The sequence below is a fragment of the Atta cephalotes genome (genome assembly GCF_000143395.1).
Source record: "Atta cephalotes unplaced genomic scaffold scaffold00033, whole genome shotgun sequence".
NCBI classification, from domain to species: domain Eukaryota; kingdom Metazoa; phylum Arthropoda; class Insecta; order Hymenoptera; family Formicidae; genus Atta; species Atta cephalotes.
In genome coordinates, this window is record NW_012130097.1 from 2,868,590 (window position 1) to 2,888,844 (window position 20,255).

The 20,255-nt window shown below is 30.2% G+C and overlaps 1 protein-coding gene across 1 annotated transcript in view; it reads left to right on the top strand.

Moving 5' to 3' along the window:
• The window catches only part of LOC105621379 (sushi, von Willebrand factor type A, EGF and pentraxin domain-containing protein 1), a 35,698-nt gene extending 16,130 nt beyond the window's left edge, over window positions 1–19,568 (top strand). The window contains exons 2-22 of the mRNA XM_012202846.1: window positions 2,174–2,291; window positions 4,868–4,926; window positions 6,285–6,494; window positions 7,255–7,350; window positions 7,648–7,770; window positions 7,977–8,140; window positions 9,102–9,228; window positions 10,308–10,457; window positions 10,610–10,786; window positions 11,152–11,331; window positions 11,777–11,895; window positions 13,286–13,520; window positions 13,856–14,029; window positions 14,664–14,843; window positions 14,966–15,211; window positions 15,492–15,671; window positions 15,867–16,040; window positions 16,940–17,119; window positions 17,395–17,503; window positions 17,569–17,751; window positions 19,463–19,568. Of these exons, the coding sequence (XP_012058236.1) occupies window positions 2,174–2,291; window positions 4,868–4,926; window positions 6,285–6,494; window positions 7,255–7,350; window positions 7,648–7,770; window positions 7,977–8,140; window positions 9,102–9,228; window positions 10,308–10,457; window positions 10,610–10,786; window positions 11,152–11,331; window positions 11,777–11,895; window positions 13,286–13,520; window positions 13,856–14,029; window positions 14,664–14,843; window positions 14,966–15,211; window positions 15,492–15,671; window positions 15,867–16,040; window positions 16,940–17,119; window positions 17,395–17,503; window positions 17,569–17,751; window positions 19,463–19,568 (3,290 nt within the window). The remainder of the gene's footprint in view (window positions 1–2,173; window positions 2,292–4,867; window positions 4,927–6,284; window positions 6,495–7,254; window positions 7,351–7,647; window positions 7,771–7,976; window positions 8,141–9,101; window positions 9,229–10,307; window positions 10,458–10,609; window positions 10,787–11,151; window positions 11,332–11,776; window positions 11,896–13,285; window positions 13,521–13,855; window positions 14,030–14,663; window positions 14,844–14,965; window positions 15,212–15,491; window positions 15,672–15,866; window positions 16,041–16,939; window positions 17,120–17,394; window positions 17,504–17,568; window positions 17,752–19,462) is intronic.
• The last annotated feature ends 687 nt before the right edge of the window (window positions 19,569–20,255 follow it).

The window sequence follows — 20,255 nt, forward strand, 5'->3', positions numbered from 1 at the left end:
TTAATTAATTTAAAGTTTAATTAATTTAGTTAGTTGTTGTTAGTAAGTAAATAAATAATATAGTGTAGTAGTATATATATTAATTAATTAATTAATTTATTTATTATATATATATATATATATATATATATATATATATATATATATATAGATTAAATATATTTGTATGTAAAATATTGCTTTACCTACCTAATTATTAAAAAAAGTTTTTCACACGATTTTTTTTCATGCTCTACAAAGCCTGTCTTTAACTAACTGTATATAATATAATATTTAGTGACGTAAGATTTCGACGTCATGCGAATACAATGGCTGTGAATATAATGGCTTCGGAAATATCCGACGTTTTGAATGCATCATTTCATCCTTGTTTAATATTGAATGAGTAATAAAGATAAAACAATCAATCAAATACAGGCATCCGAGCGACGTTTTCAAACGTAGCCAATAGCTAGCAGATAAAGTAAAACGCAGTGCATTATAGATAATTCCGAAAAGTGGAACAACACGCGTGAAATCTGAAAGCATAGGTACTTAGTTCGAAAGAGTGGTTTCGTGATCGTCATACTGTAAAGGGTTAAAGGAAATCGAATATACATGAGAACATAAACGACGAATGGGATCAACGCGACATACGGGATTGAAAATACGTGAGAAAGGCGCTTTCGCGTTTAAGGGCACTGAGAGAAATGCGTAAAAAAGTCTCCATAAAGGATTTCCCATAGAAATAGGAACAAATAGGTGAATTTCACGTCGTGCGATGCGGCTGCTACGCGTAATTCGGGACATAAATTGCGAATCTTTGACGCGTTTCCATCGTGATCCAATAGACTTTCCCTATGAAGAAAAAGTTCGCCTTATGCGAGCGCATCAGCAGGTCTCTCTCAAGAATGCATTATATCTCGCCTAGTTAACCGTGATGTACACGGTGTCCTGAAAGTTGTGCGCTTTCTCTTTAGATCGTATATACGTGACTGCACTCAGATTAAAAAGTAAAAAAAAAATAACATCAAGGTAGGATGTATAAAGATGATCGTCATAATATAACAATAGATAACCGATATATATATATATATATATAACTGTGCGAATTTATTTGCTTTTATAAGAGTCGCACAAATCGTAAAAATCGCAGGACTATTGAATAGTAGTCATAGATAATGGAATTCGTGCGTGGGATCCCATTCAAGGTTCCTACGACGTCCAATCCACTCGCGAAGTAACGCCCAAACGAAAAGTCATAGTACACGTTATTTCTAATCGATGAATAGATAAGTAGAAGAAAGGAACAAAATCAAGAAATTTCGAAAAAATTAAAGAGCATTTCCTCGCGCGCTTTAGAATCGTTCTATTATTTATTGAATCGATTATAAAGTTACTGGTAATAAATGTGGATTTGATCCTCTTTACCAAGTCAGCGATTTAAATAATGACATTTGTAAATACGTGACGGTGCTATGCATTTCTTTAAAGACTCTTCCCTAGAGATCGCTGTAACGGGTTCTTGCTATTATTTAAATTGCTATCGTGAGTGTGATTCCCGTCTGCCTCTTCGTGCATGACCGGCCGATGATCTTAACCACTTTGGATTGACTCGATTCACGTCACGCCCTGAAAATTTGAAGACCGACCGAACGTTACGAACGGGCGGACGCGAAGTAAATTACAATTGCTAGAAGTCACGACGGAAGCGTTACAAATCTGAAAGCGTCATCGCGCTGCCAATGCACCGGTTCTACATAGTTTTAGTTATCAAGAAGCAAACAATTTTCAATTATCTTCAGTTGTAATACAAATACTGGAATATTAATTAATTAGAAATTAATTATAAATTAATTAGAAATAAGAATAAAATTGTCAGAAAAGAATCGGCTATTAAGATCGTCACAATTAAGAAATAAATTATTTCTTAATATTTGTTGGATGCTATATACTAAAGTGCAATTTCACGAAATTATCTTTGAACATTAAAAGCTTGTAAACGCAATTCCTGTCCGCAATAAGAATCGGATGTATCTGCAAGGATGAGAACTCCCGTAAATGATTTCGTGCAAATTACAAACGTAATGGATGGTTGCCTGCTGTTCGATATTTTTATCAGCGAAATGCCGTTGGACGCTTGCGCGGTTCTCGCTTTCAAATAGCTAAGCGTTTGTAATTTTGCTGATTACAGAACTGAAGTGCGGTCATCCGGCTGTACCGATGAATGCCAAAGTGTCGTTGTCTAATGAATCCTTGACGCCCGGCACCATAGCGAAATACACCTGCGATGCAGGCTACGAACTCTTTGGGTAAGTTTTATATTTTTACGTGCATAATATATTAGAATAATATACTAGAAGAAATTAGAGAAATCATCAATTTATAGTTCCTCGAAAAATTACAACAAGACAATTGCCTTTTTGCAAAAATGGAATTTTTAAATTTATTTCTATAATTTTGTTAAATTTATACTAAATTGTATTTTATAATAAGCTGAATAAATATTAGAATTTATATGAAAATTCTAAAAGAATCTATAGATTTTAATAGAAAAAATACAGTATGTGATTGGAACAACAGCTATAACAATGTCGACTATTGCAATATCAATTTTATTAGTTACTTATTAGTTACTCGTCATGAATTATTTATAATATATATTATTTTATTTTATGATAATGATTTTACGGAGCTGCGTCCATCGCGACATTCGCAGATAATATTGCTTTCCCGGAAAGAATCTAGATCGAGAGGTGTGCCATTTTATATGTTGTGAATAAATTAGAAAGAAAGCTGGTAACATGTTTATAAAGAGAGAAAGAGAAAGAAATAATATGCAACAGAAAAGAATTAATAAGAATATATACAGAATATTTCTTGGTTCAATCGCCAAATGAACCTAAAATGAATTTAGGATGTAAAAACAAATAAAATTTTTCTCTGTGTGTACGCTTTCGTTTAAAAAATATTGACTTCTTAAGTGATTTTAAAACAATAAAAAGAATAAACCTAGATTATTTCGATATTATTTAATTCTATAGTTCTGTAACTTAGGAAAAGTCAATATCTCTAAAAGCGTTTGCAAGCAAACTTCTTAAAAAAAAATTTTATTTGTTTTGAAGTCCAAATTCATATTTTTTTAACGATTTAACTTGGGAATATCCTAGATGAAAAATCATATCTACTTATAGTTCGTTTTTAGAATCTTAGCATAATTGATAAATTTCCAACTCTTGAGTTCTGGAACATTTCTTTGGAAAAAAGTCAAAAATTTATTTGAAATGCATCTTAAATATAAGATTTCAAGTAATATATCGTATATTTTTACAGTACCTTTACAAACTGTTAATTAGAGCTTAATTTATTTGATATAGCGTCAGACTAGTATTCTTCAACGTCAGAATATTTTTTTGTATAACAATTTTGAGAAATTAGCTATTGATGTTCAAACAATCCATTGAAGCCTTTTTTATTGATTTAAATTAAATTGCACCGATTTGTGTTATTTATTGATAACTTAAAGAAATTCATTATATCGAGAGTAACAAATAAAAATTATTTAGATAACATCATAAATATATGATTAATGAAAAATATTATTATATTATAAAAAATATTCAATAAATCGAATTAAAGCTAATTCGACGATTCAATAAATGATGACGAAATTTCATCGTCATCTGCTACGCTTCTTCTGTAAAGGATTTGCATTTTATTTTCTTCGCGGTTACCATTCTCTTGTAATGTTCTTTAAGATCATATAAAAGGAAAAAATATAAAATTACAATGATTCTCGTTTCTCTGTGCTGCGAAGAAGATGAAAAAATCATTGACAAGCATGACGAGCAAGAAAGAAAACACTTGAGGTGTCAATAACTGTATACTTTTATCATATAAGACTGAAACAAAACGCAGATGACAAGCGAGGGAACTGGCTTTTTGTTACGAAACAAACGCGAAGGAAAATTACTTTCCTGTCAACGCGTTCATAAGGGACGCAACTGAAAATTAGTGGTTGTGTTACGCGTGATCTTAGTGCGTGCATTATGGTCTTGGTAGGCGAAATACATGCTGCTAGTCGAGAATGATGATTATCGATAATAAGATAGACCGCTGACTTTCTCTGTTTTCGAACGTTGGTGCGAAGTAATATTTAAGAAAGATCGAAAAGGGACACAGAGATTCCCATTGCTACATTCGTCAGTTCGAAACTCGAGACAATGGTTTACAATAAGAAAGATTCCGGTGGCTACATTCCTTTCTCCGCTCTGAAAAAGGATTTCTTACGTAGGTATTTAAATTAACTAGTTCAATTCGGATTTAGTTACTGGAGGCTCACTAATAAAACGTAATTATATTGCACGCCATGATGCATGACGTTAGTGCATATCTGGCAAATGATCATATGGAACGAATAATTACACGCATGAACGTGTAATTGTAATGTTATCGGAATTTTTCTTAGGCGCAAAGCACACAAAGAAGAGGCACAAAAATTTGTTAGAAATCTACAGAGATTACGGAAATTCAAAACATATTTACATAATTCTTTTAATTGATACAAAAGCCACCTTTTTATCGAGTTTCTCTCTTTTCTTTTTAAAATTCGAACGAGTTCAAATATTGCTATCTTATAACGTCCTTGCACTTCCTTCTCGCAGAGTACGTTATTACATCAATTATGTACAGAAAATTATAAGTAATGTTTTTCGGCTCCAACGGCTCGACAAAAATTTTCCATGGCATAACATGCATAATGGAATTACACCTGTTTATCAATTGTGTAACGTTTGAAGAGAGAGTGATATTCGTGGATCGGTTCCTGTTTCCGATAATATATACGCTCGATATTCATTCCAGTTCAATAACTGTTACTTTCTTTCAGAATTGGTAGTTTGGTGTGCAGTCCACGAGGAAAATGGCAGGGTGACCTACCGTTTTGCGGTGAGTATTCACTTTCTTTTCAATCGATTCTTTCCAATCGAAGCTGACTAATGATATTCTGAGGCATAGTATTTCAATACATATTTTAATGAAATTGGCTAATTTTTAATGCTCATCGTTCGTAATATTAATTTTAATTATATTAATTATATACATCTTTATAATTCGCCCATCATCGCATTCGTTTTCTATCGGTCTCGATGACGGCAATCGACTTTCTCCGTTGAATGAAACGGAATTCATTTTCGTGATATGCCTGGCAGACATGGAGAGGGGTCGTTGAACGAGATTCGCATTTTCGACAGAGAAGACACCATACTACCTGCCTTAAAATACCAATCAAGTTACTTTCCCTTACTTTATATAAAATGCCTCACTATTGCCTCATTAATTCTCTTATAAGAAAAAATTAACTATAATTTATATTTTTTGTATTATTTATAATTTAACACAAAATATTTAAATAACACAATTATATATTAAATTAACACTCTATTAAATTAACACGGATAAATGGTAAAATTTCAATTCATACAAAGTTTTAGATTGATTTTTTTTTTACACAAATAAAATTTTTTACTGTGTATAGATAATTTTATCATATAATAGAAAACTGTTTAATCACCAAAATTAAAATATCAATTTGCATTGCATAATTGTTAAAAATAATTACGCCAACAAATTTTTCGAACAAATTGCCCGAAACATTTCTCGACCAAGAGATAATATAGTTCCGGGATATCTTTTAGAAAAATAATGTATACAATTTTAATTATAAGTTTCTCCGTATTATCCAATATAAATAATATTAGGTTGGTGACAATTCTTGTAAATTGCACGATTACCGTAAAAAATGACTTTGTTCTGACTTCCATGACTTTCCCTATATAAAAAGTATGACCGCAAGACAATACAATTGTCATTGTTCAACGGTAGCGGAACGATCCGCGTTATTTCCGTGTAATAACGCTTTTTATTATGGATCGCCACAAAAATTATTTCTAGAAACAAATATGCGTCGGAAAAAAGATACCGGTATATAATGTGAAACAATAGTGGCGAAATGGACATCTGACGGCTAAGCTAATCATCGAGGATAATTACTGTTATTGTCAAAAGCGTTCTGATATTAACGAGCATATTCATTTTGCCACTTGTTTGATGATCGTGACTAAACTGTAATTAATAATCGTTACACAAGCGGCATTTCATGAACTCTATAACTCTAACTCTATATCAAAGAAGCAACATGCAGATATAAAAACTAACAATATAGAAGCTAACTGGAATTGTGATTCTTGTGGTTTGAATTAAGAGATACCGTAATGACGAAACTGCAATAGAATATTGTGCAATAGGTACGAACGTGGGTTTCCGTAAACCGACGAACCAATCAACGACCGTGAGGGGTGGAAACGCGAATCACGGTAATGATGGTGACTTCGGAACGGAACATGATGGGAAAAGATGCACGGAAACTCAGAGCGAACCCAGTCCCTGGTGGAGAGTCGATCTTCTCAAGTCATATTCCGTCAAGGTTGTCCGAGTGACGACGCGAGGCTGTTGCGGTAAATTGTCCGCGTATTATTATATTTATTTTACATTTGAATCGATTAATAGAAACTTCATAAGTAAATTTTTATACAAATTGAGGTTAGGAGATTCAGAATTTCTCAGAGGCAGTACATAATTTCCTTCAAAAACTACATTAATCGCTCTTATTGATGATTAAATTATATTCAAATATATATATTTGAATATAATTCATTCTGTAAATAAAATCTTTTTTCCGAAACAAAACTATACGAATAAATTCTTAATTTTAACATAGATAAAATTGAATAAAAAATAAAATAATTAAATATTTCAAAGATTCTCTTAAGTTTCTATCGTGCAACTACAAATTGGTTTAAGTCTAATAAGTACAGCCCCAGACAGCACACAATATTTATAAAATATTTATAAATATTTATAAGATTTATTTTGAACATTTTGTAAATATTTTTGTGGTTTTAGATTGCACACCGATCATAATTATTTATTATAAATATTATGAAATATTTATTGTAAATATAGTAAATGCTATAAAAATGCTTAATAAGAGATTACAAATAAAAAATATTTACTAGAAATATTTATTTATATTTATTATAAACATTATATAAAATATTTAATCTATATTTTAATAATATAATAATATAATATTTCGAATAAAGCTTTATATAAATGTATAAAATATTTATACAATATTTCAAAAAATAAATAGTAATAAATATTCTGTGCTGTTCTGGAGTTAGCTGGAGAAATGACTTATCGATTGCTCGGCAGGTCATCAGCCTCTTCAGGATATTGAGATAAGAGTGGGCAACAGCAGCGCTGAATTGCAGCGCAATCCTCTGTGCGCTTGGTTTCCTGGTACTATTGGTAAGTACTTTGAAAGAATTACAAACCGTTAACAAAAGAATATTCAGAATATTTCTGATGTTTATTATTGTATCTTTTCTTCACATACTAGAAAAATTTTATATTAAATATTGCAAAAATATAAAATTGATAAATTATTTTATGAATATAAAGACAATCTGCTATTTATTTTAAGTTACAGTCTATAATATATTTGAACTTTATTGACAAATTAAGTTCTAATTAATCCCTAAACAACGAAAGCAACTTAATTAAGACATATTGATAAATCAAATATATTGATAAATCAACTCGCAGAGGAGGGTATCACGAAGACCTTCATCTGTGCCAGAGCACTCGTGGGACAGTATGTTTTTTTACAACTAGTCGGTGTTGAGGGTAGCTTGAGCCTCTGCGAAGTGGAAGTTTTCGCTACTGACGGTAAGCTCAGAATTTTCATAAAGTTCAAATTCAAAAAGTTTTCTTCTAATAAATAGTATACGCTCATGCAATGAATTTTGCATTTATTAATTAAGGATATTAATAAATAATTAAGAATTAAAAAAGTCGAAAATCATCAGAAGCATACATTTATCAAAACGGTCGAGAAACGTTATTTATGAAAAATATTCAACAAATGTTCACAGAATTTTCAATAGATAGATGTGCGCATGCTAACACACCTGCCGACGCTGATTTAACTGCCTTCAATTCTACGTGTTACGAATTCATGGTGAAGAAAGGCGGTTCCTTCGAAGAAGCAAGAAATTACTGTAAAGGTCGTGGTGGTGATCTCGTTCACGGTTTCAAGGTTTTTACAATTCATTTTTTTAATTTATTTGCCTCTTTACAAGATTATTTTCTTGTATAGATTCTATTCTATATTAATAAATTTTATAATTCTTAAATATTTTAAATATTTATAAGAAATAAAGGCTCATAACAATCAAAGCAAGATCTTTAATGCTTAAATAATTTCATGTCAATTTGTCTATATATTAATATGTAATTAATAATGTATAACATATATACCTATATATGTACTCTATTTGTAGTTTGTGCGTCGAATTAATTTTTTCGGACTTAGAAACACAGTTAAATTTTTGTAGTAATACAATTAAATTTGATGCTCAATATATCTCAATATATCTATTAAAAAAAATCTTAATATGTAGAAAATCTGTAAATATATTTATTTATTGCGGAAAATATTATCTTAGCCGGGAGTCGAATCTGGATCTCTATTTTCGTGCGTCCTAAGCCTTTTGATGGTCTAAAGTTTTAGGATGCTCGCACGGACCACATTAAAATCTCTTTAATAGATGCATATAAAATCTCTTTAACAAAGCGTCAATTATGGCAGAGCATCATAATATTACTACAGTCTTACTTTAGCTGCATTTCTAAATCCGAAAAAAAATGAATTCGGCACTCAGTTCAAATACAATATATATGTATGTATAATATGTACAAATTCATATGGAATGATGAAGCATTAAAAATTTTGCTTCGACCGTTATAAGCCTTTATTTCCTATCAGTTTTCCTATTGTGTTTTCATATGTACGGTCCAATAAGATTCTTATTGTTTATAAGTATGTATATTAACAATATAAAACAATTTGCAAATAAGACAGTCTATAAAACAAGTCTATAAATCCTGCTATTAAAAGTAGAAAATAGAGTGCTACATATTTATGTTAAAAATAAACAAAGATCACTAATAGCAATTTTATATAGTATTATATATAGTCAAAAAAATTTATATCGCAGGGAATATCGTCTGTATTCATTCTGAATAACCTAGAAAAGCGGAAGGATAAGTTAAAGACCCAATTAGTCTGGATCGGGGCTCAGAAGGAACCACAGATTACGGCACGAACATGGCGATGGGTGGACGGTAAGTAGTTGAAATTTCGGCGAATTATTCCCATCGTCAACGATTATCCGTGGGAATCAGGCCGGGAGGGCGGAATTAGCTAACCTGGGGTGAGATTCGATAACTCGATTGTCGATTCATTATCCGACAATTATTCGACAATTACAAAACAACTACACGACATCGTTATTTCGGGAGAGCAATTTCGTAAATTCGTATTCGAATTTCGCGTTCGATAAAACAACTGTCTCGTTCTGTATTGATGAGCCAATTGAGTATCATATAACCGTCATTTGAACAAATTGTATCGTAAGATAGAATTGAGTAGAATCATTATGAAATTATGCAATCGGAGCATTTTTGATAAATAATACGTGAAGATTTGTATAATCATTAAACATCGAATTTTTATGCAAATATTTTTTGCAGACATACACAAAATATGCAAATTTGTACAAATATGTAAATATGCACGATATGTGCAAATAAAAATGCATCTTTATGCTTTCTTAATAAATTTCTATTTTGATATTACTTTCCAATCTGCTTTCCAAAAAAATATGAAATTGCAGATAAGAATCCAATGTCTAATAATCATATCCAATTCGACAGGAAATTACATCTTTTGTGTAGTACATGTCAATTAATAATTAATTATATATGTAAATTATATGTATATATTCTTATGTATCGTTATTAATATGATACAAAAATGTACATAATTTATATAAATATAATTTATCATTATGCATTACAGATAACGATACAAAAATGCATATATGTATACAGAGCTATAAAATGGGGATATTCAATTTAAGCTTTAAAATAATATGAAAATTTGCAAAAAAATGTTTCACATACTCAATTAAATTACAAATATAATGTATTATTGAACTGTGTACTTATATTATTAATTATAAAATTATATTATTAATGTATAATTATTGAACACACATAAACGAAAAAATCTCTATCCTAATTTGCTGTTTCCTCACAAGATATAACACCAAAATAATAACAAAAGATCCAAATATCATATGTATACTGAATTAATATGTACTGATTTAATATCGAAATAAAATTAATCAACTGTATTATAGGCGAGATCGTGCAAAAGCCATCCTGGGGCAAAGACCAACCGAACAACTATAACGGAGAACAAAACTGCGTCGTACTCGATGGAGGTCGTGGATGGCTTTGGAATGACGTCGGCTGCAACCTCGATTACCTTCACTGGATCTGTCAGAGCAGTAAGTGATGTCGAAGAATTTTGTTTATGAACAAGAGAAAAATCCGGTTCGGGTATTCTCGCCAGAAAATTGGCCTTTTCGACTGCGAATTAAAAAAAAAAGAGAAAAACACGAGAATGTCTCATAAAAAAATACGCTTCGTCCATTCACAGGATCACCAACCTGCGGCAGTCCCGAAAAATCGGAAAATACCATAATTATAGGATCCAAGAGAACGATAGGCTCCACGATAGAGTATGTTTGCCCGGATGGATATATGCTAATTGGATCGAAAAATAGAATGTGCGAACCAAGTGGTTCTTGGAACGGCGACGTACCCACGTGCAAATGTAAGTAACTCAATAGCGCTTCAAAGAAGTCCATCATATTCATTCGATTTCTTATCTGGCGCCGCTTTTATTACACGAAAATATACGTGTACTATATATTTATATTCTATTAATTAATTCTTTTAAACTTTCTTTTAAACTCTTGTTGATTACTATCTAAGGATTATAAACGTAATTAGCGTTGAATATAATGGCTTAATCTTGGATCTATATTTTGTATAAATATCGCTTGATTTTACGATAATTTCATACAATTTCTCAAGATGTATTATTTAATAGTATCAAATATATATTATATTTTGTACAAATAATGTAAACTACGTACGTCACGCGTGACTTCAGTCATTTTTTGAATATTTTCGCAGTCGTCGATTGTGGCACGCTGCCGAATTTAGAAAACGGCGCTATCATGCTATTGGACAACAGAACCACGTACGGTGCTTTTGCGGATTATAAGTGTAAAGAAAATTTCACACTGAAGGGTGATATGAGAAGAAGATGTGGCGACGGCGGTATCTGGAGTGGTCACGAACCCCAATGCTTGTGTAAGTATATAATTTACACACATTATCTACTTTCGATATCCTCCGTATATAATTTTTCGAAAGGGATGTTAAATACATTTAACTATTAAAATATTTTTTTAAATGTATTCAAGTACAAACATTTTTTAATAAGTTATTCATAAATATGTGCGTGATATTTTAGTAAATTTTATCATAAAAGAGAGGAAGAAAGAAAGAGAAATCCTACTTAATAATTATAAATAGTATAATCAAATATTTGTCATTTATTTTTATCTGATATCTAGATAATTGTTTAAAGTTTATGACAAAAAAGCACGTATCTATCGATAAAAGTGTGTTCTGAATATGGATTTATATGTACAAAATCATGTAATTATAAGTTATAAATTATAATTGGAAGAAAATTTCATGTTAACGTGCTTAAATGAAATCGCATTTCTAATCACTACATAACTAATTACAGTCGATTGGTGTTCTGAACCACCGGAAGTGAATGGTAGCATCGTAACAACTAACGGAAAAAGAGCGGGTTCCACTGCTACTTACTCTTGTCAAAATGGATTTATTTTATTTGGAGATAATGTGAGTCCTAATCATTAATTTATAATTGTCATAATGTTATTGCGAAATTTTTTTTCTTAGGAAAAAATTGCTGAATGCGTACCGCGGTTGCCTAAATCGTATCTCAACAGTATTTTATATCATTATTTAATATAAGCAATTACTTTTTATGTTAAAATAAGCATTGCGATTCAATCAGAACTAGCTTGATCACAACGCTTGTGACATACGATGCGATGCGATTAAGTAATGTAGAACCAACTGTTTACATCTGCTGATGGAATGGTCCATCGCAAAATAGTTTGGATAGTCGTCAAAACGAGCATGAGTCAAAATTAATAAAATGCACATAATTTTAAACATTAAGAATAGAGATTAAAATCTTTGTTATTAATGTTCGTATAATGTTTCTTTGTTTCTGTATACGAATTAATTAAACAACCAGCTTGGGTTGTAATCTCTTTGGTCTTTTTCGAAAAATTTTTTTAATTTTTGAGTTTTTCATTATATATTTATTATATATTTATTTAATTTTTAAAAATTTAACAAGGTTACATCTTGCTTTATGCGTGCTAATACTTCAAAAAAATCAGGTACATATAATGTTAATTTTTGATCAGTTTAACAAATAGATTAACATAACTAATGATAATGTAATTATGTGGCAGTTTTATTCTGAATTTATTTTCACTAAAATTCATTATAGAATATTTTACATTCACTGTATATGCAATTATTATAAAAATTAAATTGATTTTTATAAAAATAAATCTTTCAAGTTTTCTGAATCGTACTTCCAGAAGATAAGACTGATAATAATAAATTCAATAATTGATATGAATACAAAATTTATTACGAAAATAATAAATTCAAGTCAGTTTTATGCTTTTATTGTTCTTATGCTTTTATTATTATTCTTTATCAATTATTAAATACTTGATCTTTTGTTTTAGATAAATTAATAAAATTAAAAATTAGTTAATTATCATTAATATTAGTTAATGATTTTTTTATCAATCTGATGTATTTTTAATTATTTTCATACATAATAAAAATTTGATATTTTCAAAGAAAATACGATTTAGAAAACCTATAGATATGATTTTAATAATTGGTTGTCTAAATTGTCTTTTACAACATATTACAAAAAGATAATTCATAATAAATTAAATTCTTGTTAGTTAAACATGTATAAATATAGATGCCTGAAACATCAAGCTACAATTTCCAATGTTCACTTGCGCACAAATCAGCACCATGGAAAATATAAGAAAAAATTGCTTAAGTAGTACGCATTTGGCAATTCTTTTCTATGTATAATTTATATTAAATTAAATAAGTTATAAATAATATAATATAATATCTAATATTTTGTTAATTTATAATTGCGACTCTTGGATTGATAATGAAGGTCCTCACGTGCAATGTCGGTGGCGAATGGTCTGGCAAAGCGCCGCAATGTCGATTTGTTGACTGCGGGGCTCCGGCTCAAATCGAGTTTGGAACCATTGTTCTAATTAACGGTACGACCACGGTAAGCAGCTTAGCTGTATACACATGTCAACAGGATTATTGGTTGGTAGGCGAAGGAAAGCAAGAGTGCACCAAAGAGGGCAAGTGGAGCCACGATACACCATCATGCGAGCGTAAGAATCATTTACTAAACATGTTACCTAAAAATTAATTTGCCGAAGAGACTGAGACTCCTTCCTATGCAAAAAATAATTTAACTATTTTCATAAAAATTAACGCTACGATCAATTTACAAACAGGAATAATTTTTTCACACAGAGAACATATATGTTTGTCTTATTATTTATTTATAATTTTACGTAGCAATTAGCTTACGTAAACAAAAATGAATTTATTTTATAACGACAGAAATAATTTTACAAAAAGTACAATTTTAGTGAAAAAACAAAAAAAACCTTCGTTTATTTAGTTCAGCACAATTTCAAGAAAATAAATATCTTTTTTGCAGTAATAACATGTGAAGAACCAGAAGTGCCCACCGGAGGATACGTAGTAGGATACGATTTAAACGTTCACAGTGTTATCGAATATCACTGCGACGTGGGCTATTTGCTTCACGGAGAAGCGAGACATTCGTGTGGCAAAGACGGCGAATGGACGGGAGAAGTACCGATCTGCGAGTGTAAGTCATTTTTCTCATATCTCTTTTCCATCGAAACCGTTCGCATAATATAATCTTGTTGAATTATGAAAGGAGCAACTTAAATCAAGTGTATATGTGTGCGTGTGCATGTGCGTGTGCGTGTGTGTGTGTCTTTATTGTCGATAGCCTTCATCCTAAACGAGATCTCCTTCGGAGATAGCTTATTAGCATAAGCAAATAGGAGTATATTATAATTGAATCAGATTTCAAGCAATATTAGCTATTTCATTTCATTATTATACTTAGAAATTAAAAATTATTTAATATTTAACATTTTTTTTTAGATATATTATGTATTTCTGATAAAATTAGCGCTTTTATCAAAAATTAAAACAGAATATTTCAAATGCTAATAAAAGTCAATTTGAATTTTATACCTTGTAGAATAAGCAATATTTACCCCGAATACAGACTTTTTTAGTGACTTCTACATAGAATATATACTGATATTTAATATACAGGTTGTTTGGTAATTCTCTGAATAATGTTCGTAATGCTTGTGAGCGGACTAAACTGAGTCTTTATCATTACCAGACATCCTATATATTTCCTTGACAATTTAATTTGTGATAATACTTTTCTAAAATTATTGATTGAAATCATTATCGTATAGATATCAACTGTGGCAAGGTTCTTCCAATTTTAAATGGTGCAGTGGACTACGCGAACGATACGACTCATCTTGGCAGCGAAATCACGTATAGTTGTACAAGGAATTACAGACTGAATGGAATTTCGAGGAGATACTGCCTCGATAATGGTCAATGGAGTGACGCTACTCCGAAATGCGAAGGTAATTGCACTTACAATTAGACTAAACAGAGTAGAATTTGGAATTAAGCGATCGAGAAGAATCAATCATAAAAATTTGTATGTACATTTGTATGTACATTTGTATTATATTTTCTATCTTAGAAATTCGTTGCCCGGAGCCCGTATTGGCGGAACATGGAATTCTCTCGGTTACTGGAAATGATCGAATGTACGGAAGAACATTGATTCGCACGGGAACCGCGGAGAATTCGAACACGGGCGCGACTTCATACAAGATTGGGGCCCTGGCGAAGTATAGATGCGAAAGAGGATACAAAGTAGTTGGAGAACCTTTATCTACCTGCGAGGAGAATGGAAAGTGGAGTGGCGAAGTACCACAATGCGTCTGTAAGTATCTCTAAATATCCTATTCATCGAAAAGTCCATTTTAGCTGTTTATATGTTAAATTATATAGTTACAATAATGAATAAATGATAATTGTTGACGACTTATAGAAACTCGTTTTTATTCTTTATAATCAAATAACTGATTGTTTAAAACGGTAATATACTGTGAAATATTATAAAATATACAATATTTGTCACAATCTCGTAATCGAAGAATCAGTTCACGATATTTACATGCGAATAAATGTAAAATATCTAATACAAGCGTTCGTTTCGACAGATGTCGATTGTGGTAAACCCGAACACATTCAACATGGACGTTATACATTGACATCGAATGCAACGTATTATGGAGCAGCTGCACTTTATGAGTGCGATGGCAATTTTGAGTTAGATGGATTTGCTAGAAGATTATGTCTTGAAAATGGCACTTGGAGCAGTGATACCCCCGTTTGTAAAGGTCGGTCGAAGATACTTAATTCTCCAAAAGATTGTGAAAGATATTGTGAAAGATAAATAACGAAATCTTATTATGTTTTGATTTTAAATTAACTTCTTATATTAATGATTTTATTTGAAAATATATTCGTTTAGCGGAATTAAGAGATGGCAATGAGTCGTTAAATTGTATAAAGTATTAATTACAATGTTACAGAAATACGGTGTAGAGATCCGGAGAAAATTGGTGTGCTATCAACGCAAGTGTCGACTCATAGTGTAGGTGGTGTAGCACATTATAGTTGTCCACGTGGGTTTTATATGGAGGGAAACGAAACTAGAATCTGTTTGCAAAGTGGATCTTGGAGTGGAACAACGCCTGCTTGTTTTTGTATGGAATTTCTCAATTAATTATTTTTATTTTCAATATATGTATATAAAGTTACAATGTGTACTGCCAGAAATAAATTACAACATCAAGAAGAAAATATCATTTTAACATGAAAATCTATAAATATGTTAGGAAGAACGATGTGAATAAATGATTTTTTAAAAGTTTTTTAAAAAAGATTTATTGCACAATTTGTTGAAAAATATTAAATTTTATGATACTCTAATAATCTTAATATTTTATACAATCTAATATTTTATAAATCAAAACTGAAAACTTGATGTTACTTTGCATTTGATATTACGAATTTCCTAAAATTTTTTATGTCATAATCAAATTATTTTTATAAATTCTGTCCCCCCATACTGGATCCATTATTTTGAATTTTCATTTTTAATCTCAGATTCGAATAAAGCATTATCAAATTACCCCATAGACCAAGTTTCATAAAAATCAAAGTAATTTACTAAATAAAAGGGGACAAACAGAACTGTCCATCCACAAAGATTTAAAAGTTCATACTAAACATAAATTTCTGAAATTTTAATCGTTTATTTATATTGCTCCATGAATGATAATAGAATTTCGTTCTTAATCGAATATCTATTTTTTGGTGTTGCAATTTTAATTTTTGGCAGCGTATTTATTAAAATTTAATAAGAAATATTTAGTAAAAAATATTAATAATCTTCATCATAATCAAAATTCCCATTATATGAATATAATTTCGTTATATGAAAGAATAAAAAATATTTTGTGAATAAATTTTGAAGATATTAAATTTTATATCACTCAGTATAAATAATTTTATATAACATATAATAATAAATTAATAAATATATAACTAAGTATTATGATGAACCAGAAGAATTTAAAATTCATTCGCAATATCTTTTTAGCGATTGATTGTAAGCATCCAGGACCGATAGAGAACGGTAGAGTGATAGTAGTGAATGGATCGACGACTTACGGAGGAGCCGCGGAGTATCACTGCCTACCACAGTACGAAAGGATTGGCATATTTCTAAGAAAATGTTTGGACACAGGATATTGGAGCAGCGAGGAACCAAAATGCGAATGTAAATAAAAGATACCAATATCATATCTTTGAAATGTATATCTAAATAATATCGCTTTTGAGATATGATATTTTTATACTATGATAAATCTTCAAATTTTATCGGCTAATTTCCAAAGTTTTTTAAAACTAAGTATTAAAAAAAATCTTTCATCAAAAACCTATTGGCAGATTACTCAAAATAAACTTATTAACGTTACGAATTGTTTATTTTACCCGTCGAAGAAATAAATACGATGAAAAATTTGAATCAGTTACATGATTGTTGTTTCGCAGTAGCCACGAATGAGATAGCAGAACCTCAAGGTGTAGGCACGAGCGTTGGTATCGGAGCTGGTGTCATTATCTTTATATTGATTATCCTCGGATTAATTTATCTTAGGCTGTGAGTATTGTTTCTCGAGATAATATGCACATTTTGTTCAAAACATTTACAAATTATATTCGTAGGCGAAAAGCTACGCCAGTCAAAAACACCGAAAATGTTCAAGCTGCGGAACGAAAGGAGGATCAAAACGCCGCTGTAATGTCTTACGCGACATTGAATGACGGCACGCATAATACCATGTACGAGAACGTCCCCGAGGATGGTCTCTACGATAATCCGTACAGTCTAGGTGGCAATGCATACAGGTAAATAACTGTGTAAAACAATTTAAAGAGACGCACCAATTCGATTCGTACACTGTAGAAAAGTATGTAAAATTACATGAAGAATAGGTGTAAAAAATAATATATGGAAATATATAAAATTATTTTTTTTTAAATTAATACTTTTATTTCTAATTGTGTAATATTGGGTTGTCCGGAAAGTTCGTGCTGCAAAAGATTTAAATTTAATAAATGAAATTAAAAATTTAAATCTTCTGCGTTTCAATTTTCCTTCAAAATCGGCACGACCCAATTCCGGGACAATCCAATAAATAAATTTTTATGTTTGACAAAAAATTACACAATAATAATAATATATTTTATAATTTCTATGTAAATGTATAAATTTTTGTGATATCATATAACATAATGATAATATATAATAATATTTATATACATTTTTTTATACATATCAAAAAATAACTTAAGAAAAATTTTATGAAATTCGTTAGCGAATTAAAATATAAAGATTTCTATAAATTTAACTTTCATTGTAAATTTACTTTTGCCAATTGTTTAATTACTATAAAAAAAATAATATTATTTGTAAGTTATGACTTTACACATTTATAAAGATATATTTTTAATAATGGATCCTAAAATTATCCATTATAGTTGTTGTAATTTTATATGTAATTTTTTTACAGTGTAAAATGCAATTATCCCATATTTGTTCGAATCTGTCATGTTAAATAACAACCTCATGAAATCAACTAATTTTAATCCTTTGAGGATCGGAGCTTTCTAATAAAGTAACTTAATGAAAATCTTTCTTTCTAAAGAGAATTGAATTCGATTCTGATTTCAGAATTCTAAAATTTAAATTGCAAAAAAATAATCGGATTATGCAACTCGGTTTTAGAAGATTCTTAATATTTCTGAATGATTTGAATACAGCCTAAATATAGAATATAGAATAAAAATATCGAATTTTAAAAAGACAGTAATCTCTATGAAGAAGGCTCTGTCACAATGTTCAAAATCAGAGTTTGAAAGTCAGTTTGGAAATTAATATCTATTAACTATTTACATAACATTACATTGAAGAGCTTCAAAGCAAAATTGGAAACTTGATGTTACTTTGAAATTAAAAATTTCCTAAAATCGAGTATTATAGTCAAATTACTTTTTCGAAATTCCGTTCGTCATATTAAAGCTACTTTTTTGAATTTTTGAATTTTTACCTCAATTCGAATAAAGTTTTCCTTCTTATCAAATTATCCTATAGGCCAAATTTTATAAAAATTAAGGAATTTATGAAATAAAAGTGCGACTCCAAACGAACTCGGTATATACTCGGTATATAACATAAAGAGATAATTACTTAAAGCTATCTTAAAATATATAGACAGTGAATGGAAAATTTATTAAGGTGTATAATTTATTAAGATGTATACACACAAAAAAACGGTTATGGTTGCCACGATTAAAAGTCGCCCGTCAATTTTTTACTTACAAAAACTGCAATACGATTGTGATAACATATATTAACGATTATAATTTTAAAGAAGAATTCATCTACCTTACAGTTATGACAACCAGATATATTGATAGGCGAAAATCATTACTTCCAGTTGTGGCAGCCGTAACATTTTTTTCTGTGCGCGAAATTTATTTTCTAATTATTAAATAAATAAAATAAAAGATAAATAAGATTGATATCGTGTTATAAATTGATATGTATTCGTAACAGATACGGCGGTCATTCAAGAAGAATGTATGGCAGATCCGGACATTATGAGGCCGAACCAGTTTCCAACAGAAACGGAATCACTATCAACGGAGTGTCTGTGCGATAGCTCGTAATTCTATCACCACGGCTTTATCTTTCTCGATGTCGAGAATCGCATGCAGAAAACTGCCGATCTTTGGCGCACTTCCGCCGTTCTCGAGACGTGTACAGAAAACACCGAAGAATTTATCATTATTTATATAACGCCTGCTAAAGGCGCAATAATTTATGTAAATAATTCATGAAAACGAGAGAAGGAGAAATGTGTGGAAAGAATTACACACCGACGAGATTTTTTTTCTCTGAGGATCAACTGTTTTGTATGATTCTGTATATACGGTGTATCAATCATTTAGGTTTATTATACGTAGGCTCTAAGTAACATGTTGTAGCGTAAGTTTACATTGTGCGAATAAAGAAATCAATGATCTTGTTATAAGTTCACATTTTGTCACACATTATCTCGCTTAATATCCTCTTCAAATTTAATTTTCTAAAATTTTCCTATTTTCTAACACTAATCTTTAAAAATTTGGATAAGAGTCACCAGAAAATCAAGTATATCTAACTAAATTTATCCGAATACACGATATCAATCAGTTTTAACTTGTTTATTTTAAGGAAACGGATGTATGCAATGCTATACATATATGTGTCCATATATTGTTAATAAATCCATGCATATATGTATTCAGATATGTACATAACATACTATTAAAATTAGCATACATCCTTATCTTAATAAAAATGTTGG